The 17,934-nt window shown below is 34.0% G+C and overlaps 1 protein-coding gene across 1 annotated transcript in view; it reads right to left on the reverse strand.

Annotated features, from left to right (window-relative positions):
- The window catches only part of Xpr1 (xenotropic and polytropic retrovirus receptor 1), a 180,352-nt gene that overhangs the window by 25,852 nt on the left and 136,566 nt on the right, over positions 1-17,934 (reverse strand). The window contains exons 10-11 of the mRNA XM_027934953.3: positions 17,747-17,918; positions 16,410-16,604 (exon numbers count right to left, since the gene is read on the reverse strand). Of these exons, the coding sequence (XP_027790754.1) occupies positions 16,410-16,604; positions 17,747-17,918 (367 nt within the window). The remainder of the gene's footprint in view (positions 1-16,409; positions 16,605-17,746; positions 17,919-17,934) is intronic.

Consider the following 17,934-nt stretch of genomic DNA (forward strand, 5'->3'; position numbering starts at 1 on the left):
GGGACAGTGTCTCACTGGTTTGCTTAGCACCTTGCTTACAGGAGTGCACCACCATGCCCAGCAGAGACGATTTTAAGTAGCGTCTTGAGGAAGAAAAAGGAGCCAGTTATATGAAAAACTGAAGCAAGAGTCATATATGTAATAATATATTTTTTTTAGTGGCCATATTTGAAAAGGTAAAAAGAAACAGGTAAACTTAATTTTAATAATATATTTTATTTAATTCAACATATTTAAAATGTTATCATTTTAGTAAACATTTGATATACATTCAATGCAAAATTATTGAGATCTTTTACATTATCTTTTTTATACTAAGCCCTTGAAGTTGAGTTTGTACTTTATACTTACAGCATGTTTCAATTTAGACCAGGTACATTTTAGGGTAGGGGAGCTAGAACTCAGTGGTAGAGCATTTGCCTAGCATATATGGGGTCCTGTGTTTGACCCCATGCACTAGAAAAAAAGAAAAGAAAACTGATAGACTAAGCACATTTCAAGTGTCAATAGTTACATGTACTAGTAGTTATATCACCGAGCAGTACAGTTTAAGATATTGTAGGGGAGGGGCTGGGGTTGTGGCTTAGCAGTAGAGTGCTCGCCTTGCACACATGAAGCACTGGGTTCCATCCTCAACATCACATAAAACTAAATAAATAAAATAAAGGTATTGTGTCCATCTACAACTAAAAAATATTTTAAAAAAAGATATTGTAGGGGAGATGAATTGGGGGGTAAAGACTGAAAGGGCCCTGCTAGGCAAATGCTCTATCACTGAACTACATCCTAAGTACCCAAGTATGTTTTAATTATTATACTAATAAAGTTGTCAGTTCAGTGAGAGAAATGATGAGGACTAGAATTGAGCATGAGTATAAGGCACAAATATGGAAGGCAAAATCTGAAAAACATTTAGGAACTAAAACTGGCAGGACTTGGTACATTTTGAAGGTGAGATAAAGGATGCTTCCTACTTTTTAACCTGGGTAACTGAGTGGGATGGTACCATGAACTGAGAGACAGAACATGTCACCTAAAGCAAGCTTAGGGAAAAAAAAAATGAATTTTGTTATGAATATTTTGACTTTGAGGTATCTAAGGGACAACAAGGTGCAAGATGTCCAAAGATCAAAGAGAAATAAAAATAAGAAGCTTAAAATACAATTTTGGGAGTCATATAGACAGAGATTGTAACCATTTTGGAATCATCATAATAATTGATACTCCTTCAAGTTACTATTTCTGAGATAAATAAAAATTCAATAGTATAAGTTAGCAAAGGACAAAATGTAAATTTAGAAAGAATCTCTCATTCCTATGATATTCATTTTTGCACAGTACCTTACATTTCAACAAATATTTGGAGAAGGCAACAAAGATACTGAGCAGTCTACACATAATGTGTTCCTGAAAACGTATATAAAATTAATGTGAAAAACACAATGAACAGACTTATATGTTACACAGAGATTGTTTCTCCAGAATTAAAAGGAAGTAACATAAGCTGAGCATGGTGGCACATGCCTGTAATTCTGGTGACTTGGGAGGCTAGCAATGTTGATGTTAAATTGTCAGTTTCAGAAATTTAACAAGACCCTGTCTCAAATTTAAAAAAAAGGAGAGGGTGCTGGGGATGTATCTCAGTGGTACAGTGCTTGCCTAGCATGAGCAAAATCCTGGGTTTAATCCCCAGTACTGTAAACCAACCGACAAACAAAAGTAATAACAAATTTTAATAATACTGGATAATACTAGGCTGGGGTTGTGGCTCAGGGGTAGAGCGCTTGCCTAGCACACATGAGGCACTGGGTTCAATTCTTAGTACAACATACAAATAAATAAAAAATAACAACTAAAAAAAATTAATACCACCATCCCTTGCCCTCTAGTACCATCTTTAATGAGATATTTCTAAAACTTTATATGCATTATTTGTTTTTCCCTTTACAACAAACTACTGTTGAACTTGAAATCCAATAAGTACCATATTGATAAAAAAAATTTCTGATTTTTTAACATCTTATAATTTACATCTTTGTTTTAATCGTGTTTATGATATTCTGTATACTAAGAATTCCCATGCATTTCAAGAAAAATGGACAAAATACAATAAATATTCAATTACATAAATTCATTAGTATTTGTGAAGAAGTGATGTTGCCAAAACTCATTAGTTGGCAGTTAGTCCTATGAAGCAAAAAAAAAAAAAGAAAAAAAATATTAATCATAAGAGGTGTGTGTGTGTGTGTGTGTCTTTCTTTCACCCTCTCTTTCCAATCTCATAATACCCAAATGTCCAGGTTTCAACTGAAAATCATTAGTCACACCATTAACCAAGAAAGATCTCAAACTGGATGAAAAAAAAAATTAAAAGCTGTCAAAACTGAGATGCCAGTGTTGTTGGGATTATTGGATAACGATTTTAAAGTAGTCATGATAAAGAAGAGCCAAATGGAAATACTAGAACTGAAAATGCAATAAACAATCAAATAAATAAAAAACCCAGAAGCTCAGCAAAACAGAGGGGCTTAAGGAATAAATCAGCAAGTGGAAAGACAGAACAACAGTAATTATATAACTTGAATAACAGAGAGAAAACAAACAATGTGCCCCTGCAACTTGGGGATCAGTGAGAGCATCAAAAATGATCTAACATTTGTTTTATTAAGATCCTACAAAGAGAGGAAAGAAAGGATGTGAAAAAGTATTTGAAGAAACAGTGACTGTAAATTCCACAAAATTGGGAAGAGATATAAACCTATATTTCAAGATGAGCAAACCCCAAATAGAATAAATCCAAAGAAATCCATGCCCGAACACATAACTGAACAATTGAACTTCTGAAAAGCAAAGACAAAACAATAACAACAACAAACAAACAAAAAAACCTCAAAGTAGCTTAGCACCCCCACCCCCATTGAGGAATAACCATTTGAATGACAGAAACCTTCTCGAGGCCAGAAGGAGGCAGCACAATATTTATCAAGTACTCAAACAAAAGTCCTGTCAACTGAGAATTTTATACCCAGTAAAAATATCCTTTAAAAACGAAGGAAGCCAGGCGCGGTGGCGCACACCTATAATCCCCAAGTCTCAGGAGGCTGAGACAGGAGGATTGAGGGTTCAAAGCTAACCTCAGCAACAGTGAGGTGCTGAGCAACTCAGTGAGACCCTGTCTCTGAATAAATACAAAATAGGGCTGGGGATGTGGCTTAGTGGTGGAGTATACCTGAGTTCAATCCCCAGGACCAGCCCCCCACCCCCTGGAAAAAAGGAGAATTCCAGACATCTTCAAGATAAAGGAAAGCTAAGAGAATATCACAGCAGCAGACATACTTAAAAAACAAACAAACAAACAAAAAAAAAAACGGTGGAAATTCTCCAAACAGAAAGGAAACACCAAGAGAAAGAACCTTAGGACATTAAGAAGGAAGAAGACATTAAGCAAAAATATGGGTAAACACAATGGGTTTTTCTTCTCCTAAATTCTACATTACACTTAACCATTGCAGCAAAAAATATAAACACTGTTTGATAGGGTTTTAATATGTGTAGAGAAGGCATTTAAAACCATTATAAATGGGCAGGGCCAAAGAGATCAAAGGGAGGTAAGATTTCTACCACCATTCAAACTGGTAAAATGATGGTTAACAGAACATTCAGTCATGTATATTTAATGGAATACTTAGAACAACCACTAGAAAAGCAACATGAAGAGGTATGCTAAAAAGTACTATACGTAAATCAAAATAGAATTATAAAACAGTATAAATAAAATCATAAATTAAAAATAAGAAAAAAAGAATATACTTCAACATCTAACATTCGATAATTACATTAAATGGCAATGATCTAAATACACCAATGTAAAGAGAGATAGGCTGAATGGATTAAAAAACATGATCCAACTATATTTTGTCTATAAAAGGTTGGATGTAAAAGAATGAAAAATACATATTATACAAACATTAATAAAAGGAAAGCAGAAGTGGCTGAATATATAAAACTATCAGATAATATAGACTTCAGAGCAAAGAAAATTACTAGAGACAAAAAGGGACATTATGATACAAGAGTCAATCAACCAAGATGCAACAATCTCAGTTGTGTTTGTACCAAACAATAGAGCAACAAACTACATGAAGGAAAATCTGATAAAGAAAATTCAAAAAAGAAGCTGACAAATCCACAATTGTAAGTTTTGAAATTTCAACATTCCTCCTCAATAATCAATAGAACAAATATAGAAATAAACAAGGAAAACTCAACACCATCTACCAACAAGATCTAATCAATATTTGATAGTAACTCACCCAATAAACAGAACATATTTTTCAAGTGCCCACAAAATATATACCAACATAGACCAAATCCAAAGCCATAAAACAAACCTTGACAAATCTAAAATAGTTCAAATCATACAGAGTCTCTTCTGTGATTATACAAGTTAATCTGAACTAGAAATCAATGAGAGAAAGAGAAGAGGATTTGAACCAGAAATTAGCAACAGACAGATGGTAGGAAAATCTCCAAACAGTTGAAAAGTAATCAGTATACTTTGAATTAATTCACATGCCAAGGAGGAAGTCCTAAGGGATATTTTAAAAATAAAGAATTGAATAAAAAGGGAAGTATGTAATCAGAATTTGTGGGGAACAGCTATAGCAATGCTGAGAAGAATTATTGCATTAAATAGATATATTAGAAGAGAGGGAAGTCTCAAGTCAAGAATCTAAGCTAAGCCCCTATCTGAAGAATCTAGGAGAATCTGCTTCCTGGTTGCCATATCCTGAACTGCTTTCTTCCTCCATGTCCTTCTGCCATGATGCTCTGCCTCACTTTGGGCACAGAGCTACAGAGTTACCCTATGGTCGGAGACTTCTGAAACCACCTGATTTCACCCAGTACAAAACAAAATAAAACATGAGAAGTCTGAAGAGTGGGATTTTTCCAGGAAGGCAAAACAGTATATGGATAAGAGTCCCATTTGCTCCCCCCCCCGAACTTACCTCTGGATCTTGTGCCCTATCCCGAAGCCAGGTCATCTCACAATTGTAAGACCATGGATTCCCATGGACCAAAATCACTGGGCAATGACGATAATCACTGTTGAAGATACACCCCAGAATAAGGAATGGAGCTCTGAACCATGCTGCTACATGGATGAACCTCAGAGACACTTGGAACTGAAGCCTGTCACATATTGATTAATTCCATTTATAGAAGATATCCAAAATAGTTAAATTCATAGAGACAGAAAATGCATTGGTGGTTTTGAGGAGGGGGAAGGGGAAACAACTCCTTATTAATTATCCCCTCTGGGGATAATTAAAAATTTTGGACTAGATAGGTGGATGCACAACAGTATGAATATACTAAATGCCACTGAATTGTACTGACATTGCCTTTAAAAAAAGCAATTTACAGATTAACTTTGTATGTGACTTCAGGATGTGGTTTGCTCTATAAACCAGTTCCAATGCTTTTGAAGATGGAGAAGTGAAAAGAAAAATAATGGTGGTGCTTGAATTTCCCTCAATTGAAATGGTACTTGGTGCAGAACATTCCTGATGTGAAAGCCACCAAGGATTTCCTCTATTTATTCAATGCCTATTACTTGGGTTTGGGGACTTCTTTTTTCCTTTGGTGCTACAATAAAGTTCCATTCCATTAAAAAAAAGAAAAAAAAAGGTATCTAGGAAAAAAGAACAAACAATCCAAAAATAAACAAACATCCTACAATAAGCAGAAGAAAGGAAACAATAAAGAGCATAAATTAGTAAAATTGAAAATAGAAAAACAATTGAGGGGAAAAAATAAATGAAATAAAGATCTGGTTCCTTGGAATGATAAAAATGACAACTTCTAGCAAGTCTGACAAGGGAAAAAAAAGACACAAATGATCAATATCATAAATGAAACTGGAAATATCATTAAAGTCTCTGCAGAAGTCAAAAGGATAGTAAGAAAATACTTAGAGCAACTCCATATGCATAAATTTGGTGACTCAGATGGAATGGGATAATTCTTCCAAAAAACACATATAACAAATTAACAAATACTAAGTAGATTACCTGAAATAGCCTATTAAGAAAATCAAATATGCAATTTAAAAGACTCCCAACAACCAGTCTCCAGGCATGGATGATTTACCTTGAGTTTAACACTGTATCACTGGGAAAGGATCAGAAAATTCTATAAACTTAGAAAGCAGTATTGGGAGAACAAAAATAATCACAAGGTCTAGGTGTAAATTCCAGCTTTGACACCTACTTGCTATTTGATTTTGAAGCTATATTGTCTGCATCTAGATTGATATCCCAGGTTCTTCTACTTCTTAGCTGTATGAGTTAAGCAAATAACTTACCCACTCTGTTTTCAATTTCCTTGTCTGTAAAATGATAATCAAGTGCTGACCTATACTCTCTTTTACCTAAGTCTTACAAAGACTCTTTTTTACCTAACTCTAGTCAGACTTCTCTACCCTCTACATCTCTACCCTGGCATCTTAGTGTCTGCATCAGCCAGTTGCATAAGAATCTTGCTAAGTCAGTTGAGAATCCTACCACACTGTTTTTCCACCCTAGGTATCTGATCACCATATACTGCCATCAGCAAGAATCCTGTCAAGTCAGTTTAGCCAGAAATCCCCCCTAACTCTAATGTTTTCTTTTAGTGTTTCCCACCCAATGACCCTCACTCTGCTTCTTGGCTAGAAATCTCCACTTTTTAATGATACAGTTCTATGTGGAGACAATTTTTCTTCAAATGCAATAGTTCCTGAATAAAATTTTACATTTTACAGTTCTGTCCAATTCTGGTTTTAAGACCTCAGCTTTCTGTGAGCATTAAATGAATTAATACATGTTAACTGCCTTAAAATAAAATATTCCATAAACATTAGATTTCAATAACATCACTATTCTTTATCTACCATTTGTACATGCTTTGCATTACTTTTTAACAGGCTACCAAATAATATTTCTGTTACTATAAATAAACTATTCTATTGCCGGACACCTATTAGATGATTTCAGTTTTTCACTATATAATGCCATAGAGATACACTCATTTTTGCCAACTTTTTTACTTGCTTCTGGAGAAGTTATGGAATGGGAGTTACTAGGTCAGAAGGAATGAATGATTTTAAGACTCTTACCAGAATCTCCAAATTGCTTACCACTTTTTACTCTATCAATAGATTAAGGGTTCATCTCTCCATACCCTTGTCAACAATGAGCATCATAACTTCTTTGATTTAGTATTATTTTAACTTTCATTTCTTTGACTATTAGTGAAGTTTAATATTTTTCATGTTTTAAAAAAATTTTTTAGTTATACATGGACACAAGATCTTTATTTTGTTTATTTATTTTTATGTGGTGATGAGGATCAAACCTGGTGCCTCACATGTGCAAGGCAAGCGCTCTGCCACTGAGCCACAACCCTAGCCCTATTTTTTATATTTATTAGATATATATATTCTGCAAACTGTTTATGTCCTTTGCCCACTGAAATCAGTTAAATTGTTTTCCATATAATAGTGGATTAGATTATTGCTAAAAAATAGCATCTGGACCACAGAAATATTCCACAAATGGGGGAAGATAGCAGATATAAATCAAGTACAGGTTTTAAATGTACTTGTGAAGTAGGACTTGTTTTTGTCAGTGACACTTGAGAAGCTTCCCTGGAAAAATGCTGTTGCTTTAGTTGGGGTTCCAGTATGAACACAGAACAGACCTGAACCTAACCTGCAGTGAGGCCCCAAGTTCAGTTGAAAAAGAAGCTGGAAGCAGTGCTATCAAAATAAGCCCAGTCTTGTTCAGTCAATACCTAGCAGTCCTGAAGATGCCCAAACAGGAATAAATTATAGCTGTTTTAAGCTACTGAGTTGTGGGGTTGGTTTAATAGGTAAAAGTAGCAGATGAGCATACTTACCATATTAAACTATAAAACTCTGATGGAAAGAGATTCATATACACTCGATTACTAAGTTCCCTAGAGTAACACATAATAGTTCTTAGCAGAAATTTAAGGCCTTATAGTACATTCACCTATTCCTTTGTTTCCTTTCTCTTTCTCTCTCTCTTTTATTTATTTATTTTGCTGAGAACACCTAGACACAATAACATCATTTGATGTTTATTCTGATCACCAATAGCATTCTCATGTAAAACTATGTATGATATAAAACAGTACATAATAAAAATTAAAATTCTGTTTTCAAGCAATGGTCTTCAAATGTCTTTCCAACTTTTAAACAACAAAATAGTATAATTTTTGTGTATGAGTGTTTTAAAAGAACATAATTATACATGGAAATTCTAACTCTATCAGTTGTAAGAGCATTTAAGACTAGAGAAAATACAACAAAATGGTATCAGGGTGTAATCACGTGTCATTTTTTTAAAGTCCTTTTTTAAAATGACAGAGCAGACACAAAGGGAATTTAATTTACTCAAAGCTATAATTTTTATTATATACACATATTTAAGCAGATTTTAAACATTTTTTAAATTTATTTTTTCAATCATTTTATAGAGAAACAATTTTAACTGATTTTAATCGGCAAAGGACATATATTTTATATATTTATTTTATATACTTATTATTATTAATTTTTTTGTATGATTAAATCCAGGGGCACTTTAGCTTGAGCTACATTTCCAGCCCTTTTTTATTTTAATTTTGAGACAGGTTCTCACTAAGTTGCTTAGGGCCTCACCAAATTGCTGAGGCTGACCTTGAATTTGTGATCCTCCTGACTCAGTCTCCCAAGTCCTGGGATTACAGGCTTGTAATTAATATTTTAAAAGTTATTACTAGATATAATTATAACCATTTTAAAATTAGTACAATGCCAAGTACATTTTTGAATTAAAATCAAAATAATCAGAAAAAAAACAATATCTTTTTTGGCTTTATGATGTCAGTAGGTCTCAAGCAATACTGTCAAGATGAATACTAAAACAATCCATTTCTTTTCTTGCATTATTAGTCAGACTAGGACAATTACAGCAGAATATATCAAGTTCAAAAGCATTAAAAGTTTTGAGCTCCTTTCAATAATAAGGGAGAAATGGGAACATTTGTCCAAATGAGTTTAAAAAGTTTTCAAAAGCTAATGGAACAAAAATTTCCCTAGATAATTAAAAAAAAAAAATTACCATTTCTATTAAGATTAAAATTTGAAAATCTGGTATAATAGCCTATTCCCAAGGGTAAAAACAGGGTAACAAACTGACCATACCCCAGAGAAGAAGTACTTCTGGACTACGTGGATCCAATCAAACCAGTGAAATGGCTATTGCACTGAAGGCACTTGACTCCTGTAGAGGAATCCTTATTCGGTAGCACAAGACCCCTAGAGAATGTTAAACAAGAAGGGATCTAGAAGGGATTTGGACGCTAGAAAACAATCAACCTCTCAGATATAAATGAACCCGGAATGTGCACAGAACCTCTCTTTATTTTTAAGTATTTAAAAAAGTTTAATAGCAATGCTAACAACAAAAACAAACACACAAGAAGTCTATAGGAAAATATGTAGTATTTTTTAAAAGAAGGTCCCTTCACATAGTTAAAAGAATAGCAAAGAATTTAAAAATTAAGAATTTATAACTATTTGAGAATGTTAGGAACTAAATAAAAAACAGAAAATCCAAGAAGTGCTCTCCTTTAATAACTGGTTAGAAGTAACAACATAATGGCCTTTTCTGTTATTGTATCAGGGTGTACCTCCCACAGGTTTTTTCCTTGCCAAAGCCAAGAAACCTCAAGACACTTAAAAAAAAATATTTAAAACATTTTCCTGTTTCCTCTAATCCCAATTCCAACACTTGTGAGTTGGCTTCAAATTTAGCCATATACTGAAATGTGAATTCTTAAATACAGAGACTGGCTGCTACCTAAATTCCTTTGCTTTTGAAACTCAGTGAAATATTTCAAATGTGCTTTCTTCTTAATATAACAAATGAGGACTGACTACAATATTATTATATTCAGTCCCCCTAAAATGGGTTGCCTAAACCTTTTCCTTCACTTTCTAAAAAATGATTCTAAGTGCAGAGCTAACTCTTATAACTCCATTAAAAAAAAAAAAAAAGTCATGCAGTACAACGTAAAATACAACCTTTGAAGCAATCTTGAAAACTCCCCTAATATAATGCTGTTACTATGGTAACTCTTGCAGGCTAGTTCTTTGACTAGATTGTTGAGTGTGAACAAGGTTACCTCACTATCTTTTATTCTATTCTTATGAAATGTTATCCTTTTTAATAGCACACACATTTAAAAGAAAAGTTATCTACCCAGTTAGCCATACTGAACCTATTCTTTTGATTCAATGCTTATTTCTAAAGTCTATGTTTTCTGATGACTTTTCTCCTTGAATACTATTTCAAGAAAACAACAGAAATCAAATCTTAGTTGTGATCATCAATCAATGCCATATTTTCTGCTAATCATCCCTCTGAGTTTTCTTTGTGACATTTTCCCATTCTAGGCTTTTTGGGTAGAAAATTTCAGTTATAAATATTAAATATGTGGCAATTCAAATTATTTTTTAAAATTTTGTTGTTGTTGATTGACCTTTATTTTATTCATTTATTTATATGCGGTGCTGAGAATTGAACCCAGTGCCTCACACATGCAAGGCAAGCATATTCTGTCAGTGAGCTACAAACAACCCAAGCCCTGAAAATATTTTTAAAAACATTAGGGATAGGATTAAGGTACATAACCAATGATTCCTTTTTTTAAAAAGCTTTAAAAAAATTGATGGGTATGTGAATTGTGTTCAATGAGTGAACAGCTATATTACTTAGGCAAAATGCCAAAGACATTCCTAACTGATACTTCCCCTGTGCAGCCTCCCAACCCACGACAATCATGAGTTTCTCTTAAAAAGACTACAAAGGAAGACACACATAAACCAGCTCTAGTCAGCAAAGGGAGCTATATTTCATTTTAGCCTAAATTCCACTGATGTAGTACATTATAGTCTATAAGGTAATTTCATGAGTACTCCCTTACTGAATCCCATGACCAATGTGTAAAGTATACAGGATAGGTACTATTACCTCCATTTTAAAGATGTGGCTTTGTGTGAAGCACCTCCCCTCCTCCTCCACTAAAAAAGCCCTAGCTGATGAACAGAAGTAGTAAACTATCACTTCTACAATGCACAAATCACATGGCTAGGTAGCTCCATGGCCTAGGATTGTCTAGCATACAGGAAGCTCTGAATTCAATCCCAAGTACTACTTACACACACACAAAAGACAAAATAAAAATCATGGCTTTGGGCAAAGCACATGATGAGATAATTAGAGTCCTCTTAATATAAACAATAGGATGTAGTTCTCACAGATGTTACCTTACATACATAGGTCTTCTCTAAACTTCCTGATTCTATGGCATACAGGGCTGGGTCAGAGACTTGTGTTATTGGTTCTTCTGGTATTTTGCTTCTCTCACTGCATTCTATGTAAAGTTTTTTTTTTTTTTTAATATTTATTTTTTAGAAGTAGTTGGACACAATACCTTTATTTATTTTTATGTGATTTAAAAAAACAAAATTTACCATTTTAACAATTTCCATGTGTACAATTTGGTAGTGGTTAAGTATAGTCACATTGTACAACCAATTAATGCCTTTTCGGTTGTCTATTTTCCCCTGGTAAATTATAATTCTTTTTTTTTTTTTTTTTTTGTAATGCTGGGGATTGAACCCAGGCCTTGTGTATGCAAGGCAAGCACTCTACCAACTGAGCTATATCTCCAGCCCTAAATTATAATTCTTTTTTTTTTCAAACAAAGAATAATAATTTTAATGAGATGAAAATTACCCTGATCTGATAATTCTTAAGGGAAGAACTATGTTATGTTTTTAGTGCCTAGTACACCCTATTACACAGAATAGTCTTATATACTTCTGTGTGTGTGTGGGGGGGTGGTACTCAGGATTGAACCCAGGGGTGCTCTATTCCTGAGCTTGACATTCCAAATCATTTTTATTTAGTTAGTTTTTATTTTGAGACAGAGTCTCACTAAATTGCCCAGGCTGGCCTCAAATTTGCAATCCTCCTGCCTCAGCCTCCTGCGTGGCTGGGATTACAGGCATGTGCCACTGTGCCCAGCTTAATAAATACTTTCTGAATACAAGTTTCTGCTGCATGTTTGTCTGTCTATCTATCCATTCACCTAATTCAGAAACAGAACTAAGGAATGAGGTATTTCCACAAAAATGATGCAAATTTGTTAACCAGAAGGAAAGACTTTTTTCGACTAGTTTCCCAATTAGGGTATGAAGAGAATTAGATTATGTCCCCCCAAATATGCCACCTTGTCTAAAGACTAAACTAGAGCAACTGAAAAAACAGCAGATGCAAGAGAATCTCTTTGCCCTCTTCTTTTCTGTCTAAAAGCAAGGCAACAGAAGTTTTCATTCAAAGTTGTCTCTCTCTCTTAATTATTACAGATGACTGACTCTTAATGAGGAGACACCATTTGAGTCTGCACAACAAACATTACTAAAAAAATATTTTTCTTCTGTTAGTTTTCCCATAAATTTAACCTCCTACCATTTATATTCCCTAGAAACCCAATCACCTCACCCATGTCTACTTACTTTTCCACAATTTATTGCTCTCTGTAAAAATGATATATAAGCCCCTTGGTCTAACCACTTCTTTGGATCTTCATTTCTTTCCTATGAAGACTTCTTTATATATAATAAACCTTTTCTCCTGTTAATGTATCTTCTGTCAATTTAATTTGCAGGACATCTGTCATTAATCTAAGTTTGGATCTGGAGTGTCCTCCAAAGTTTCATGTGTTAAAGGTTTGGTCACCAGTCTGTGGGCACTAGCGGAAGGTGGTGGAAAGTTTAGGAGGTGGGGCCTAGTTGGAGAAAGTAGATCATTGAGGCCATGTCCCTGAAAAGAAAAACTTTTCTCTCCCTTCAGGTAAATTGCAGATATTTTCATAAATTTGGATGAGTATAATCTGTAGTTTCAAGATTTTTCTCAAATATACATTTAAATAATGTGATAAAATCAAAGTAGTTTAGCAAACAGGTATTGATATTAACATGTTGCCAGGTATGGTGGCACACACCAGTTATCCCAGAGACTTGCTGAGGCAGGAGGATTGCAAATTTGATGCCAGCTTCAGCAACTCAGCAAGACACTGTCTTAAAATAAAAAAGGCTGGTAATATAGTGCAGTAGTAGAGTGTCTCTGTCTTCAATGCCCAGTACCCCCACCCCTCCCCGCCAAATTAATATTTTAACTTTCCTATTATTTAAATATGTGGGGCTAAATAAGGATGGACTATTGTTGAGAAACTAAAAATGTTAATAACTAATGACTGGTTAACAGATCAATTTTTATTCAGTTTATGATCAATTCTTTGCTTTAGTTTATTTCTAATTCTGTTTTCAAAAAGGAAAACTTGCTTAGTATAAATAATTCATAGACTACTATGTAATTTTGTTGGCATATAACTGAATTTGTTCAAACACCTGAGTGACATCTGCAACATTCTCCTCTTCACAGCAATGTTAATAAGATTTTTCAGACTTTATCTAACTGAAAAAGGGAAAAGTAACATAAATTTATTTCATCAACAAATATTTATGTGCACCAGACACAGAGGCACATGCCTGTAATCCCAGCAATTAAAGAGGCTGAGGCAGGAGGATCACAAATGCAGGTCAGCCTCAGCAACTTAGCAAGACCCAGTTTCAAAATAAAAAAATAAAAGGGCCGTGGATATCCCTCAGTGGTAAAGCACCCCTTGTCAATCCCCAGTATAAAAGAAAAACAACAACAAAAAAAAAAAAAAAAAGGAAGAGGAAAGAAAAGAAGGAAGTTTGGTTGACTTATGTGCAATTTTTATTTTATTAAAACTTGTAATATATTTGTAAAGGTGCTTTGATCAACCATAGATAATAATCAGGATAATAATAATTACAACCCAGAAAAGAAAAAAAAATTAATCTTTAATCAGCACCTTGTAAAGAAGTAAAGAATTTAATTTCAATTTATATACATACATAGATGACAAAAGTCATTAAAATATAAAAATGTATTACATTTGTTACATATAGTTTGGAACTGGAGTGTCCTCCAAAGTTTCATGTGTTAAAGGTTTGGTCACCAGCCTGTGGCACTAGTGGAAGTGGTGGAAAGTTTAGGAGGTGGGGCCTAGTTGGAGAAAGTAGATAATTGAGGCCATGCCCCTGAAGGATATATTGGGATCTCTCTCTCTCTCCCCCTCTCCTCTCCCCTTCTCTCCCCACTTCCGTCCCCCCATTTCTGGTTACCATGAGCTGACCAGCTTTGCTCTACTGAACATTCCCTGCAACGATGTTTTGTCTGGTCACAGGTCCAATATTGATGGGAACAAGCAACCATGGACAGAAACCTCTGGAATTCTAAACCTAAATAAATCCTCCTTTAAGTTGATTTTTTTTCCCCAGGTATTTTGTCATGGTGATGGAAAGATGACTAACACAACATTAAAATAAAAATATATTACATTAAAATAAATGGGAAAGAGATAAACTTTCTATCGTAGACTGCTTAATTTTTTAATAAATTATGCTAAATATCAGACTTTTTTATTTAGGCAACCTGGATATATTTAGTAGAAATATTTAGCAGTTTTATTTTAAAATATGTTTTAAATGTACTAGTAATGACATATTTTATATTTTTTAAAACTTCAGATGAAAAATTTCAGCTGTAAATTTAAAAATGTTCACGAGATAATATAGCATATAAAATTAATTGTAGGGACTCATGAATGGCCAAAAATGTCTAAAGACCAGAAAACTATTAAAATTATTATTTTTCTGGCTTTGACTTTTTTAGATTCAGAGTGCCCCCCAATCTTACCTCCACACTAGGGATTTAACCTAGGGGCTCTCTACCACCGGGCCACAACTCCAGCCCCCTTTTAAATTTTGAGATAGGGTCTCACTAAATTGCCCAGGCTGTCCTCAAACTTGGAATCCTCAGCCTGAGCATCTTAAGTAGCTGGGATTATAGAAGAATGCCACCGTGCCTGGCAGGATTTAGGAGTGCTTATAGACTTAAGGAATTCAGGTTTTTGGCTTCTTAATGAATGGTATTAGTATAGTCATAGCTACATTATGTTCTAAAATATTCAACCAAAAATACAATGTTTACTTTCACCTAGGAATGGGAGAATGGTTCTTAATAATTTAGTAAAAGGAATCATAAAATACCATGTATCAAATCAGCTGGCTAATTTATACATTTATTATAACAACCTTCAAAATGATAATGTATTCCAACACTGAAAGATGGCATTTCTCAGCAAGAGTTAAAATTATGGGAGCTATGGGGATGTGTTTCCTTCACTGAGGTCCCTAAATTATATCAGTTAACACGAGTACCTATTAGTAGTAAAATTATTGGCCACATTTATCACTACTACTCTAACCACAGAATCTATTGCAAAAAAATACAAGTATGTTATAATGTGTTCTGCTGGACCAAATCTCAAAGCTTACTAAAATAATGCCCTAATCTTTCATGACTATCAGACACTTTTGGTAAGTATTTTGTAGCATTAGCTAAGGCTCTTAAAATACAGTCTCTCAATTAAAAAACAAAAATCACTGAAAAACTTTTACGCAAGTATTTAAAAATAACTACAATAATTTTAATTAGTTACATTTCCTTTACCAACTACAGATGAGAAGCACAGTATCTAAGGTGTGGGCTAATATTGATTTAAATAGATAAAGAAGGAATGCATTTTAGTAAAAGGAAGTGAGATCATTGATTGACATTTCTTGGAAAAAGGTTAAAAATTCAAAAGGAGTGACTGCATGTAGCTCAGAACTTAAAAGCTTTTTTCTTTTCCAAACAGAAGAGCACGAGCAAGTAATAACGGGTTGCCATGGAGACAAAAAACTAGAGGGATCTAAGAACTCAATTTGCAGTTAAATGGGCTGGAAACAATCCTTACTACTTGGTGAAGGAAAGCGATTAAAAGTATACTTGATTGCCAGAGGGACTCTTTTTTTACCTAGCCATTTCCCCACCTCATTAATGAGCAAGGAAGTCTAAAAAACCAAATGAAAACCCAAGGTATCCTTAGACTGAACCCATTAAACATAATTCAGGATTTCAAACATTATCACAATCCTTCCTATTCTAAGCGACGATATTACTTTTCAATGGTATTCATCAGTAAATATTAGAATGAGACTAAAATTACGTTTAAGAACAAACTGATATAAATGAAGGAACCATAATTGCAGTGAGAAAAAAGAACATGACCAATGGAAAAGTAACCAGAGTGAGAAATAGATTCAAGAAGTGAAAATTCAGACCCTGAAAAGTCTCTTTAAGTCAATTATAGTATACCTTTGTGAGTGCTGTAAAGGGCTGCAAACGTCACCATGAAGAAAGTTGTGGAGTATTTGCCAGCATTAACTAAATGAGGAAAGGCCCTTCTTGTGTCACGGTATCGACGCAGGCACTGGATGAAGCGAAGCCAAGCAGGAATGCACTGAACAATGGCTCGCACACCATATGAATATTTATGGCAGATTTCTGGTTCTGTGAAGATTCCAAAAAAGAAAAAAATTACAACTAAAAAATAAGCATGTTTACAACACATAGTCATACAGGGTAACCATTAGCAAGTTCACAAAGGCAAAAGGCTTAGGGTTCAGAATTACTTCCTTCCTTGCAACTATTATATTCTCAAGCCTTTTAGTGGTAGTTAAACCAAGGAAAAGAGGTAAAAATCTATAGAGGGGACTAGAAGGAAAATCTGCTCTCAGATTTATGGATATGTGTTCTAGAATCACTTTCTTTGGAGTTTGCCAGACCTTTAAGAAAATTAGAAAATGAGTACACTATAAAGAGGGGAAAACTAATTTGCTCTATAATTTGAAACATCTGGAAAATTAAAAAATGTCACAGGTGACTTCAGATAATTCGATGAACTGCAAACCATCACAGCATAATACATCCAACAGTACATGCTCTTGTGCTAAAAACAAAACAAAACAAAATAAAAACCCCAACCAAGAATAAACATTCTATTTTTAAATGAAAAGAAAAAGTTAATAAATTGTTTCTTGAATTCTGGTTATATATTGTTGTGTGTTCAACATACAATAGGGTTGTGATCCACTGGAAATCACTGAAAATGTGTCTGGCACAGACTTTATCAAACTTTTATTAGTCAGATGTTACATAATCTATCTAGATGCTTGTCATGAACATAAAATTGAATTCCTGGCACAAAATAGTAGTGGGACAAAGAGTCAGAGAAAATCAAGGTCCCAAATAAGAATTAAAAGTCATTATCATGAATTACTTGAAGCACTTATTCTGATTCCATATAATCAGAATTTTTGATCGCTGGTATAACATTCTAAAGCATACTGTGATGACACTTCGTTGGCATCACAGTATTTGTGATATATTAGAGCTTTAAAAAAATGGTTTTAGAATTCTTTAAGTATAACTTGTAAATCTCTTGGCAAACAGATGACTAAAATCATAGCACAATTTAAAAGCCAAATTATTTCAGATAAGGAATTGTTAACAGAGTGCCAAGTACATTTAGTTAAGTTTGTAATATTATTGGATGAGTTTTCACCATGACCTTAACTTTCTCAGTTATCATTCCCGATACTTCTTGGTTTACACTGGCAATTTTGTAGTGGGAATGCAAGTTCATATCCTACCTTCTGAATCATTTGGCAACAGGCCCTTACTTTTATTCCATTCAAGCTCAAAACTGTAGAAGCAGATCATATATTCCAGGTCCATTAGGATCACTGACAGGCTGTTCAGCTGATCAGCCAGCCAGAAATCAGCAAAGCCTACCTTATGAAAGGGGGCAGTAAATACTCGAAACTGAGAGAAAAAAGAA

Source organism: Marmota flaviventris, chromosome 12, assembly GCF_047511675.1.
Source record: "Marmota flaviventris isolate mMarFla1 chromosome 12, mMarFla1.hap1, whole genome shotgun sequence".
NCBI classification, from domain to species: Eukaryota; Metazoa; Chordata; class Mammalia; order Rodentia; family Sciuridae; genus Marmota; species Marmota flaviventris.